Source organism: Mizuhopecten yessoensis, unplaced genomic scaffold (assembly GCF_002113885.1).
Source record: "Mizuhopecten yessoensis strain PY_sf001 unplaced genomic scaffold, ASM211388v2 scaffold1923, whole genome shotgun sequence".
Taxonomy (NCBI): domain Eukaryota; kingdom Metazoa; phylum Mollusca; class Bivalvia; order Pectinida; family Pectinidae; genus Mizuhopecten; species Mizuhopecten yessoensis.
In genome coordinates, this window is record NW_018404289.1 from 81560 (window position 1) to 95641 (window position 14082).

Below are 14082 nucleotides of genomic sequence, written 5' to 3' on the forward strand. Positions count from 1 at the left end.
GATATACATAGGATAATTTTGAAAAGATATAATTTGACTTTAGATACGAAGGTAAAAAAAAAGGTCCTACTGGAACCAACATGTTGTTTTAATAATTGTTTTGACTTGTACATTTTAAGAAAATTTCTGATAAATGATAATCACAGTGAAACCTATAGATGTTGTACATGTTACTAGGGTAATTAAGAGTTGTGACTTATCCTATTAATTATCATCCTTACTTACATAAAGGACTCGGAGAAGTATGTGGAGCAGCTCCTAGAACTGTTTAACAGATTCAGTGCTCTAGTGAGGGAGGCCTTCAGTGATGACCCCAGGTTCCTCACTTCTAGAGACAAGGTAAGCTACACCCAGCTGGCAGTAGTGCCCCTCACATTTTGCTAAGGATCACTTTTATTTTTGGGCATATGTGAAAATAAATATTTTATTTGGTTTATACTGAGATCATTTTTAAAAAATTGATTGTTCTTTTAATTCATCAGCATGCAAAAATTCCAAAAATCGTAATAACAGTCAGAAAATGAGCCACAGGAAAAGGGTTACCCTTAAAATTGGTAACAACGAGGTATTCACTAAAAAATGAGATCGCATATCTGGTTTTGTGGGATAGCGTTACACTCAGCTACCAAAGCTTTTCCGAGCTCCTGGAGTGTTCTTGGCTGAACATTTCTGGCAGACAGAGCTGTCTGCAGCATGTCCCACACATGCTCGATGGGATTTAGTTTCGGCGAGCGGACTGGCCAATCCATTCGTTGAATAGTCTCTTGCTGTAGATACTGCACCGTAACCCTTGCTCTATGTGGCCTAGCATTGTCGTCCATAAGGATGAAATCAGGGCCAAAAGCGCCAGCTTAGGATCTGACATAGGCATCAAGGATTTCATGGCAATAAATCAGGGCCGTAACACTACCATTATGGAAGACATGGAGGTCAGTTTTCCGACCTAGGCTTATGCCTCCCCACACCATCACTGAACCTTCGCCATATCGGTAAAGTCGAGACAGAATCTGGACTCGTCAGTAAAAAGAACCGGCTTCCATTCCTGAAGAGTCCAAGTGCTGTGAGCTTGGGCCGATTCTAATCGGTCCCTAACATGTTAATGGAACTCGTATTGCTGGTCTACGTGACCTTAAACCAGCATCATGAAGACAGTTCCTAACTGTCTGAGCGGCTACCTGGGTACCAGAAGCATTTAGGAGGTCATTTTGTAAAGCTGTGGCAGTCTGGAACCTGTGATGCCATGCCTGTATGAGCAAAAAAACGCCTTGGCACTGCGTTGTAGCCCTAGAACGACCTCCAGCATGACGTCTGGAAGAGTTTCCGTTAGTTTTGAAACGATTCAATATTCTTGACACCACACCTTGAGACACCCAAAGGTCTGCTGCAACCTGACATTGAGACATGCTAGCTTGCAGCATTCCGATGCCCCTATTCATTTCACCGTCATTTAACCGTTGTCTGGTTTGTCTTTGTGCCATATTAGCTCTTTTCATCTAATGATGTACCACGGAGTTCAGTAGACCAGTGAACATTTCTAGTGAAGTAATACTTCATACACAACAAATAACAGCAATGAAGTCACAAATTCTGCATTAGGTGATAAAAAAGTGAAAATAACAATGTGTGAAACCAGAGCTGAATACAGTAACCAATTCTAGCTGACACATGTAGCTATTTCAGATATGAATATACATGGGGAGCTAAGTACCAGTTAGGATTGATAACATATGGCTGGTGGGATCTAAAACATGTTCAGATTTTTTGGTGGGCTTGGGAAAACTGTAGTTGTTGGTGGTAAAGGTCATGAAAAGGTGTCTCCCAGCTCTCAAGTATGGTATATATTTATTTTTGGAATAGCCCTGATAATGGCATGCAATAAAGTCATATACTGAAGTTTGACAATTCATTCAAATGTGTGTTTCAATAAGTTTTAAACAATTTTTACCCTGGATTGACATGCAGAAATGTCAGTATAAAGTTCTCATGATTTTATGTTTCGTTACAGGCCTACAAAAATGTTGTGAATGACACGTCCGTATTCCGTCTAGAAATCCCAATGAAAAACAAAGGGTAAGTTAGTTGTGTACTCAGTTACATGAACGTAAGAAGTTGAATAGGTAGAAATGGGAGTTAAATGAAATAGTAAATCTTTCAGTTAGATTGATTTCAATTTTGTGTGTGTAGTATCCCACTGGTACTGCTGAAGTGGACTATTGGTCATGCGCTTTCTCTCCCACTGGTACTGCTGAAGTGGACTATTGGTCATGCGCTTTCTCTCCCACTGGTACTGCTGAAGTGGACTATTGGTCATGCGCTTTCTCTTCATATATAATTTTGTGGGGAAATATCTCAAACAATCTGTCACAAACATTTGCCAACTTTTGTATGTGATCTTTGGATGGCAGAATGTCACATACTGAAATGGGGCCCTATGCTGGGCATTTGTCCATATATTCTGTCACGTATAATTGCCAAGTTTTGTTTGTGAGGGTACCTCTTAGTATAGTGATGTGCTATTGCCCTTCATCTTGATATTTTGTCTGAATGTCTATACCAATGAACTCATCAATAAGTAGTCTATTTGAATGCTTAGTATTTATTTTGGTTTTTGACATTTGATGACATCACTGACTCTACATGATATCTTTACATACATTCTGTATGTTTCTAGTAATAATGATGTATCAAGTAATTGGCTTTATTAACAGTATTGGTGCCAAGACCCAACCAGAGTCCAAGTGTCCTGAACTTCTAGCAAACTACTGTGATATGTTACTTAGAAAAACTCCTCTCAGCAAAAAACTCACCTCAGAAGAAGTCGAAAAGAAGCTCAAAGATGTGGTAAGTTTGGAAAAAATACATTTATTATATATTTCAATATCAGTTACTAGTATTTATGTTAAATATCCATTGTGTCCTAACAGTTACTTGTATTTATGTTAAGTCTCTATTGTCTCCTACTCTCACAGTTACTAGTATTTATGTTAAATCTCCATTGTGTCCTTCTCTCACAGTTCCTTGTATTTATGTTAAATATCCATTGTGTCCTAACAGTTGCTAGTATTTATGTTAAGTCTCTATTGTGTCCTTCTCTCACAGTTACTAGTATTTATGTTAAATCTCCATTGTGTCCTTCTCTCTCAGTTACTTGTATTTATGTTAAATATCCATTGAGTCCTAACAGTTACTAGTATTTATGTTAAGTCGCTATTGTGTCCTACTCGCACAGTTACTTGTATTTATGTTAAATCTCCATTGTGTCCTTCTCTCACAGTTCCTTGTATTTATGTTAAATATCCATTGTGTCCTAACAGTTACTTGTATTTATGTTAAGTCTCTATTGTGTCCTACTCTCACAGTTACGTGTATTTATGTTAAATCTCCATTATGTCCTACTCTCACAGTTACTTGTATTTATGTTAAGTCTCTATTGTGTCCTTCTCTCACAGTTAATAGTATTTATGTTAAATATCCATTGTGTCCTAAAAGTTACTTGTATTTATGTTAAGTCTCTATTGTCTCCTACTCTCACAGTTACTAGTATTTATGTTAAGTCTCTATTGTGTCCTCCTCTCACAGTTACTAGTATTTATGTTAAATCTCCATTGTGTCCTTCTCTCTCAGTTACTTGTATTTATGTTAAATATCCATTGTATCCTAACAGTTACTAGTATTTATGTTAAGTCGCTATTGTGTCCTACTCGCACAGTTACTTGTATTTATGTTAAATATCTATTGTGTCCTACTCTCACAGTTACTTGTATTTATGATAAATATCCATTGTGTCCTACTCTCACAGTGACGTGTATTTATGTTAAATCTCCATTGTGTCCTTCTCTCTCAGTTACTTGTATTTATGTTAAATATCCATTGTATCCTAACAGTTACTAGTATTTATGTTAAGTCTCTAGTGTGTCCTACTCTCACAGTTACTTGTATTTATTTTAAATATCCATTGTGTCCTACTCTCACAGTGACGTGTATTTATGTTAAATCTCCATTGTGTCCTTCTCTCACAGTTACTTGTATTTATGTTAAATATCCATTGTATCCTAACAGTTACTAGTATTTATGTTAAGTCTCTACTGTGTCCTACTCGCACAGTTACTTGTATTTATGTTAAATATCCTTTGTGTCCTAACAGTTACTAGTATTTATGTTAAATCTCTATTGTGTCCTACTCTCACAGTTACCAGTATTTATGTTAAATATCCATTGTGTCCTAACAGTTACTAGTATTTACGTTAAGTCTCTATTGTGTCCTACTCTCACGGGTACTAGTATTTATGTTAAATATCCATTGTGTCCTAAAAGTTACTTGTATTTATGTTAAGTCTCTATTGTGTCCTTCTCTCACAGTTACTAGTATTTATGTTAAATCTCCATTGTGTCCTTCTCTCACAGTTACTTGTATTTATGTTAAATATCCTTTGTGTCCTAACAGTTACTAGTATTTATGTTAAATCTCTATTGTGTCCTACTCTCACAGTTACCAGTATTTATGTTAAATATCCATTGTGTCCTAACAGTTACTTGTATTTATGTTAAGTCTCTATTGTCTCCTACTCTCACAGTTACTAGTATTTATGTTAAGTCTCTATTGTGTGCTACTCTCACAGTTACTTGTATTTATGTTAAATATCCATTGTGTCCTAACAGTTGCTAGTATTTATGTTAAGTCTCTATTGTGTCCTTCTCTCACAGTTACTAGTATTTATGTTAAATCTCCATTGTGTCCTTCTCTCTCAGTTACTTGTATTTATGTTAAATATCCATTGTATCCTAACAGTTACTAGTATTTATGTTAAGTCGCTATTGTGTCCTACTCGCACAGTTACTTGTATTTATGTTAAATATCCATTGCGTCCTAACAGTTACTAGTATTTATGTTAAATATCCATTGTGTCCTAAAAGTTACTTGTATTTATGTTAAGTCTCTATTGTGTCCTTCTCTCACAGTTACTTGTATTTATGTTAAGTCTCCATTGTGTCCTACTCTCACAGTTACTAGTATCTATGTTAAATATCCATTGTGTCCTACTCTCACAGTTACTTGTATTTATGTTAAATCTCCATTGTGTCCTTCTCTCACAGTTACTTGTATTTATGTTAAATATCCATTGTGTCCTACTCTCACAGTTACTAGTATTTATATTAAATATCCATTGTGTCCTACTCTAACAGTTACTAGTATTTATGTTAAATATCCATTGTGTCCTACTCTCACAGTTACTTGTATTTATGTTAAGTCTCTACTGTGTCCTACTCGCACAGTTACTTGTATTTATGTTAAATATCCATTGTGTCCTACTCTCACAGTTACTTGTATTTATGTTAAATCTCCATTGTGTCCTTCTCTCACAGTTACTTGTATTTATGTTGAATATCCATTGTGTCCTACTCTCACAGTTACTTTTATTTATGTTAAATATCCATTGTGTCCCTCTATCACAGTTACTAGTATTTATGTTAAATTTCCATTGTGTCCTACTCTCACAGTTACTTTTATTTATGTTAAATATCCATTGTGTCCTACTCTAACAGTTACAAGTATTTATGTTAAATATCCATTGTGTCCTACTCTCACAGTTGCTAGTATTTATGTTAAATATCCATTGTGTCCCTCTCTCACAGTTACTTGTGCTGAAGTACGTACAAAACAAGGATGTGTTCATGAGGTATCACAAGGCCCACCTGACGAGAAGACTCATCCTTGATACATCCGCTGACAATGAGAAGGAAGAGAACATGGTGGAATGGCTAAGGGTATGGTCACTATATAAAATTATTATTTTATGTTTATACTTCCGAATTAAAAAAACAAAATGCAGAAATGTGGCAAAAATTGTAGGAAAATTGATCTCAAAAACACTTAACAATAGAGCTGTACAAATATCAAAAATATTGGAGGAAATTTTCCATCTGTATTTTTCTAACCAAGTTAACTTCTTCCCTTCTGTGCACAACCTAGAAAAGCCCTAAAACATCTGACTATGGGGTGTAAAAGTATCTCTTCTAGATGGGAACAACCACAACAAATCAGATAATATTGTATATTTGTGAAAGGTAGATATGCCAGCTGATTATTAGTTTTGTATTATTCGTAGGAAGTTTGTACTCCAGCTGATTTTTAGCTCATCATCTGGCACAAAGGATGCCAGCATGGTCCGGCGTCCGTCCGGCGTTGACTTTTTACTTTAAACAACTTCTTCTCAATAACCAAGGACCCAGGCTGATGATATTTGGCATGTAGCATGCTGGGATGAAGGCCTTCCAAGTGTGTTCAAATGAATGACCTTGACCATCTTTCAAGGTCACAGGGGTCAAATGTCTTAAAATCTTCAAACTACTTCTACTCAATAACCAAAAGGCCCAGGGTACTGATATTGGGCCTATAGCATGCTGGGATGAATGACATTGACCCACTTTCAAGGTCACTGGGGTCAGATGTCTTAAAATCTTCAAACGACTTCTTCTCAATAACAAAAAGGCCCAGGGTACTGATATTGGGCCTGTAGCATGCTGAGATGAAGGAATGCCAAGTTTGTCCAAATGAATGACCTTGACCCACTTTCAAGGTCACAGGGGTCAATGTCTTTAAATTTTCAAACGACTTCTCAATAACCAAAAGGCCCAGGGTACTGATATTGGGCCTATAGCATGCTGGGATGAATGACATTGACCCACTTTCAAGGCCACAGGGGTCAATGTCTTTAAATCTTCAAACGACTTCTTCTCAATAACAAAAAGGCCCAGGGGACTGATATTGGGCCTGTAGCACGCTGGGATGAAGGGCTACCAAGTTTGCTCAAATGAATGTTCTTGACCCACTTTCAATCTAATAACCTTGTTCGACATTCAAGGTCACAGGCGTCATATGTTTAAGTCTTTTGATAGGTTCTTATGAATCAAACACTGATATTCTGCCTGTTGCTGTAATTTAGTCCACTTTTAAGATTACAAGTGTGAAATTAATTCCAGGTGAGCGATGCAGGCCCATTGGGCCTCTTGTTAGTTTTGTATTATTCGTAGGAAGTAAGTACTCCAGCTGATTATTAGTTTTGAATTGTTTGTAGGAAGTCGGTATGCCAGCTGATTATGTCAACAAATTGGCAAGGATGTTCCAAGACATCAAGGTCAGTGATGACCTCAACCAAGAGTTCAAGGATGCTCACAGGAACAACAATGAGGGTATCGCAGGTACACGCATCTTTTGTCTTGTAACTTTAATGTTGTATACAGACTTTCCGTAAAGATTGAATTGTTATCCTGTAATTGTCATGAGGATAATGTAGTTTATATCTTAAATTATCACCCAATATTCCTCCTACTGGATATGTGATGAGATCTTATAAACTGAAGAGTATAAAGGGAACTCTTTTCTAATAAAGTATTGAAGGGCTAGCAATAAATTGTTGATAAAATGAAAAATAAAGTGTTATAAAACAACCTTTTCCAGACTCTATAAACATCAAGATTCTGAATGCTGGAGCCTGGGCGCGGACGAGTGACCGAGTGACGGTATCTCTTCCCATGGAACTCGAGGATTACATACCACAGGTGGAGGAGTTCTACAGGCAGAAACACAGTGGTCGCAAACTACAGTGGCATCACCTCATGTCCAACGGCATTGTGAGTTCATGAGGTGTTCTACATGTAGTGGGGTACACTTTGATTGGTGCATATAAATAATGGCTAATCGAACCACTGTCCTCTTTGCATCAATTCTTGTTGATGTGATGACAGATTTTGCATTGTTTGCATTTCATACAGATCAAACTTGTATATGAAACTCATCCTGAAATTTAAATTTTGAGCTTGTCTTGATGTTTTGATTTTAGCTTACTGAAAGTTATTAGAAATTAAAGCTTTGTTTCATAAATCTCAGTTGGGGAAGCTCCTTAACAATTCTATATGGATATAATAATGACCATTATGATGACTCTGTTACAGATAACATTTGCAAATGATATAGGACGGTTTGACATAGAGGTCACAACTTTCCAAATGGCTGTGTTATTTGTGTGGAACCAAAGACCTAGAGACAAAGTGACATATGAAAGCTTGCGGCTTGCCACAGAGCTCCCTGACACTGAGCTCAGGAGAACTCTATGGGTGAGTAAATCTTATACATGTATTGTCTTTTTACCTTTTTCTGTAAAAGAACATTTTAAATAAATCTTGATTTTATGTAGTAAATAGTTCCTTTTTTAACAAAACTACAATCTCTCAAAAATAAGTTTTATGGATATACAGAATCTAGATCGACTTAATTTGTTTAATGTATCTACAGGCCAACTGAATCTTTTGGAACACATGTATAGAGCTTAACCCTTAACTTTTAGAATAAAGTGCTTCCAAGTGGTTTGAGAATTCTAAATAAACAACAATTTGATACTACCACAATACATTGGTGAAGTTTTATGTGATACTGTGCTGTAGTCACTGGCTGCCTTCCCTAAGATCAAGCGACAGCTACTGATGTGCTGCCCTGAGTCCAAATCTGCCAAAGACTTTGATGACAGTACACAGTTCTGGATCAACCAGGATTTCTCACTCATGTATGGATAACATCAATCTGTCCATTACTGTAAAATTGAAAATGCTTCCATTTATCGTGTTGAGTAAATTAATGCGAAAATTCCCACATGCAAAATTTTCCACTTTTAGAGTAAGCCTTACATTCTCACAAATATGAGAAAATATTTATCAAAAAATTCTCAATATCAGCAATCATTTTACTCAATATGATTTTAAATTTATTGCATCAAACACATTAATATTTTTGCCTTCGAAAGTTTCCTTTTTGGAGAAAATATAAGGGGAGAGAATCAATGGAAAATATTTCTGATGATATAGTATTTAACATTTGCTTCTGTCCATGGCTACTTGCTGCTTTAATTGTACCAGTTTCTGGAATGTTCTCCTATACTATTTGGTGTAGGATCATCAGACTTGGTATAATGATAGATATTTAGCTAAATAATGTATTTTCTAAACAAAGACATGCCAATTTTACAATCACCTGAATATTGAATACATGTAATTTGATTAATGTGTCATGTGTTTCTCATGACACATGTGTTTATAGCCTAGATATGGGAACTAGCTCAGCTGATTATCAAGCAGTTAGGTCTAACAAGTTTAAGGAAGACAAAAAGTGATGAACTGTGACATTTTTTCTAAATGGGCTGTGTCAATGTTAGTGTTTGTCTAGCTAAACCATGTTCCTTAGCACAACAGGCTACTGGTGATATTAGAACATGATCTTTATTATCTTAATGCACTTTTATTACAAATATGTATTACAGTGCTTTTGTAAGATAAGTATTAAAAATATTTCCCTAATGTTTTATGAGTGAATTTTTACCACAGATTTGGCTATATACATGTTAATGAGTAATTTTGTTTCATGCACAGTTCTGAATAAGGTTTGAAGGACTATGCAGAATTTATGCAAATTAAATGTTACATGAAACAAATTTATACCTATTCTTTCAACAGATTTTTTGGGGGGGATGATTGAAGATTTATTATGATATTTTCTCTGTTGACAGCAAAAATGGGAAGGTGCAAAAGCGAGGGAAGATCAACTTGATTGGTCGGCTGCAGCTGTCTACAGAGAAGACAAAAGAGGAGGATAATGAAGGAATCATGCAGCTACGAATCCTCAGAGTACAGGTGAGAATTTATATTATAACGGTAAACCCCAGTCCCCTCCTGGCTTTTTTTCATCCCTCCAGCTGCTGCATTGAATCTCCTTGATGGGTAAAGTCAAAGCCCATATCAATCTCCAGCTTATGATATTTATATACACGTTGGAGTTCTCACTTGTGTTTTTGTCATTCAGCCCTCATTACAGGTGAAAATTTTACTGAATATTTGAACAAATTAAATTGATCTTATGAGGTAGTATTTTTAATATAGTTTCCTACTGGTTATCAACAATTTTCCTAGTAAGGCTGGGAAATATTATCATGATTTTATATATATATGAAATAAAAGATAAATAGAAAATTACAACCCATAGAGAAGAAATTTTGAAGTGTATCAGTTAAATTATTTCATACATCATGCTGTATGTTTCTTATTTTGTAATTTTCAATGCATAAACAAGAAAATTGTGATAATGATAAAAAAATGCCAGAAATCACTGGTGACTTATCTGTAAGGTCACAAGCTTGGTATAACAAAGAGAATGACTGTTCTTAACGTTAATGATGAAACTTTTCTGTGTTTATAGGAGGCCATTGTGAAGATCATGAAGATGAGGAAGCACATCACAAATGCAGCCTTACAGACAGAATTGGTGGAGATACTACGGAACATGTTCCTACCCTCCAAAAAGCTCATCAAGGAGCAGATAGAATGGTTGATAGAACACAAGTACATGCGTAGAGACGAGGACAATATAAACATGTTTATCTATATGGCATAGATGTCCCTGTGTAGTTCTATCACATAACATTTCGCTCTTTCTACGCCAAAGCCATGACTTGACCAACAGCCCCTGAATATTAACCTGTGGTTGAACTATGCTGTGATGTTGAAATAGCATGGTATGCTGTGTTAAACAACAGTCCAGGCTTGTCAGAGCATGGCACTATGGCAATTAAAGGTGGCCATATATGCTTTTAGTCAACAGCTGACTTTTGTTGCAGGAATGTTGAGGACATGACTTTGGTGTTAGAATTAAGCTGTTTGATAACAGCTGACACCCGAATGGAATACAGAGCTGCTGGAATCATGTCTCATTAGCTGTTGCACTATGGACTATTGATATGCACCCAATCTTCAAAAGAAAAGTTGGATAGCTATCCGAAGCTCCTTCCCTTTCAGTTAATTGAAATGAGGAAAAGTCATAACTTGTTTCCACTTTAAATAAGCAGAATCTGGCAATATTTGCCTGACTTACTGGACACAGTAATTGGCTGACCTTGGAAGAGTAGAGCCTTTACCTCAAGTTTGTACCACCTCAGATTTGTAGCAGACTGTCATCCTGACAGAGATCAAGTGGAAGACTATCTTACTGCAGGAAGTAATGGGACACCCCGTTCCAGGCATGTGATATTGTCTCGTCGTTGTGTCGCCTAGATACAATATGTAGCTCTACTCCCGTCACTTACGGACAAGATTGTGGCGCCACCTATCCATCACCATGGGACATTGCATGACTCTTGGTAACCATAATGATGTTCCTTTTTGTACATATGTAGAGTTATGACGATTGTCCTACTCCTCTGTAGTCCGGAGTCTGTCGGTATACCAGACACAGTGACATAAATTTCAAATAGCCTAGCAGGTACTTACAGATCCTACACCTAAATTGCCTGTGCCATTATAACAAATGTCAGTATGAAATCATTAAATTTTCTGCAATATTTCATAACTTTTATTTCGTAGAACATGCGTCACTTATAGTAGTCTAGAGGTTCAAAGAAATTCGATGGTTTCATGGTTGCCAGCTTACCTACTTATCTTCAAACAAAAATGTTGTATGTAAACTAATACATACATGTATCAAAGTAAAATGAAGGTCAGGAACAAGTTAGGCTTGATAGGATTACTGAAATATTGGTTTGTGTTGTCGATCTGTCCTGTTAACCGTGATGTTCTGTATCAGGAGTCGGGATAATCCTATCCTAGCATAGTCTCAGCACCTCTATATCAAAGTTTTGGTTTTAATGATTTTATGTCAGTATTTTAACCAATTATACAGGGACTATTCTAGTAAAATATCCATTGAAAATATATCCCATCCCTGGACTCCTGGTTTTGTCTTCGAGTACACCCATAGAATCGATTAATACTTACCATAGAAATAATAGGCAGGAAACTAAATCAGATGTGATCTGTTTGGGAGTCCTGGGTTGGGTAGTTTTTACTGGAATAGCCCTAATTATTTCTGTTTTGTATAATGTTATACATGTAAAGTTGGAATGATATGGGACAACACTAGGATAACTACCTTATTCACTGTCTTATGATAAGACCCTCCTCCTATACACACCCCTTCTAACTATTCTAATACCTTTTTGGAGGAAAAACTTACTAACCACCCCTTCTACCATTTAGGGACATAAATAGTTATAAGATTTGTTTGTCTCTTTACTGAAGTTATTGCCTTCATATTTTTTCCCCATTTTCTTCTTTAAAACAATCAAACACATAACCAGCATGTCTGGACATCCTCGATATCCACACATAGGGGTTATGCTCACTTTCACTCTCTACACCCCTGGAATAGGTCATGGCAAAATTGAAGGCACGAAGATAGCTGTTTGATTGGTCTCGGGTAAAAAGGATGATGTCTGGAATGCTTGGAAGAAAGTGTTTTTCACAAATAACATTCAAAAAATCAGTTCAACAACCCCCTTTTCTATCATTTGTTTTAAAAGCTTGGGGTGCCCAATATAGCCAGTATGATACATGTATAACCATTACAAACCAAAGTGTAATTTAACCTCACTTAAACTTAAAGAAAAGATTATCTCCTTTAGTATGACAAGTCTGGTGTTATATTGGCCAATTGGGAGGAATGTTTTATATCTTCAAATATAACATATGTCAATTATTTAATAGCGATACTTTCTTATTCCAAAATTGGGGGAATTCTAAATTTGCTTACTTGTTGTAAGTTAAGAAAATGTAGAGTCATTCATTATTCTTGAGATTATATATTTGTAAGTCGTATGCAACATTAATGATATTTTCTTGTTTCAAAAAACATTCCTGTATGGTGATCCAAAAGGATGTATGGTTAAGCCTCTTTTTAAAAAAAAAAAAATGTAACTTGGAAACATTATCTGCAAAAAATGTATTACTAAAGACTAGGTAAGTTGACGGACACACAAAACCTTCGCAAACAAAACTTAAAGTAGCACTTCTAATTTTTTTATTCATCCATTGACTTTCTTTTGGATCAAAGAGTTCCAATTGACAGATATTTCCAAATGATCTCCACCAAATTTAAATAATTGGTTATTCGTGTATTTTAACAAAACAGCCCCATTTTGTTTGATATCCCTCTAATATTAAAATAAGTTTTGATCTGTGAAAAGCATACATGGTACTTGACTCAATAATATATTTACATATGAGATAACTTTCTATGTAAAGATACAATCCAAGGGCTTTCAGTGCTTTTGAATTTGGAAACAAGAATCTTCAATTAAACACACTTGGGACCATTACCTCTTGCAGTGTCCAAGAATCAGCAATAAAGAACTTTATGGTACACAAACTGATTATTATTTAGTACACAAACTGATAATAGATTTTTTGCGTTATACTGAAATCTTTTTTGATTTCTATGATGCATAGACACAAAGATTTTACAAATTTTGCAATGAACAGGTCATATTACCATATTTTATTTATTTGGTACTGGGCCTACTCCTGGACTGATGGCTATATAACAAGTACAACCTGGATAGGTACCTCAATTATGGACCTATATTTGTTTGAAAAAGTGATATGTGCTAGGAATAAGGTCTTATCACTAGTGAAATGTAGCATACATTAATTAGTCTTTTTTTAGGTCACCTGAGCTTTGCCCCTAAAGATCACAGGGGAATTATTTAAATGGTAAATTTCAGGACCCACGAGCCATCCCTTCTCCCTGTGGGAGGGGGTAAAGTTTACTATAGTTTGTATAGAATTCCTGCCCCATCCCCAGGGGCTAGGGCGGGGCCCCAAAGGGAACATTAACCAATATTTTAAAATTCTTATCCTTTGATGACATGACAAGTATTGTATTTCACTTAGTTTACATGCTGATTTCCACATCACATTTAAATAATAAAATAAAGCTACCAGTACCTATGATATTACTATGACCGCTAAGGCCCTTGGGCCTCTTGTTTTAATTATTATTTATCAGATTTTTTAAATTATAGGTATGTAAAGATGAAAAATACTGAAAGTATAAAACCTGCTGTAGAGGCAAGCATGAGGATACTCATGTGTACTGTTCACAAAGATCCCGAGTGTGTTTAACTGAAACAGACATTGTTATAATGATGTTTGTATGAATGTAAATACTTTTTTTTAGTAAGATAAGGTGTGAATTTTGTTTATATA

The 14082-nt window shown here is 35.7% G+C and overlaps 1 protein-coding gene across 2 annotated transcripts in view; it reads left to right on the top strand.

Annotated features, from left to right (window-relative positions):
• Positions 1–13699, top strand: part of LOC110442702 (cullin-5-like) — a 42791-nt gene extending 29092 nt beyond the window's left edge. For both annotated transcript variants that reach the window (XM_021486425.1, XM_021486434.1), the window contains exons 9-18: positions 232–339; positions 2006–2070; positions 2709–2841; positions 5635–5766; positions 7077–7200; positions 7460–7632; positions 7954–8115; positions 8443–8561; positions 9558–9681; positions 10244–13699. In XM_021486425.1, the coding sequence (XP_021342100.1) occupies positions 232–339; positions 2006–2070; positions 2709–2841; positions 5635–5766; positions 7077–7200; positions 7460–7632; positions 7954–8115; positions 8443–8561; positions 9558–9681; positions 10244–10438 (1335 nt within the window). In that variant the 3' untranslated portion in view covers positions 10439–13699. The remainder of the gene's footprint in view (positions 1–231; positions 340–2005; positions 2071–2708; positions 2842–5634; positions 5767–7076; positions 7201–7459; positions 7633–7953; positions 8116–8442; positions 8562–9557; positions 9682–10243) is intronic.
• Positions 13700–14082: the final 383 nt, after the last annotated feature.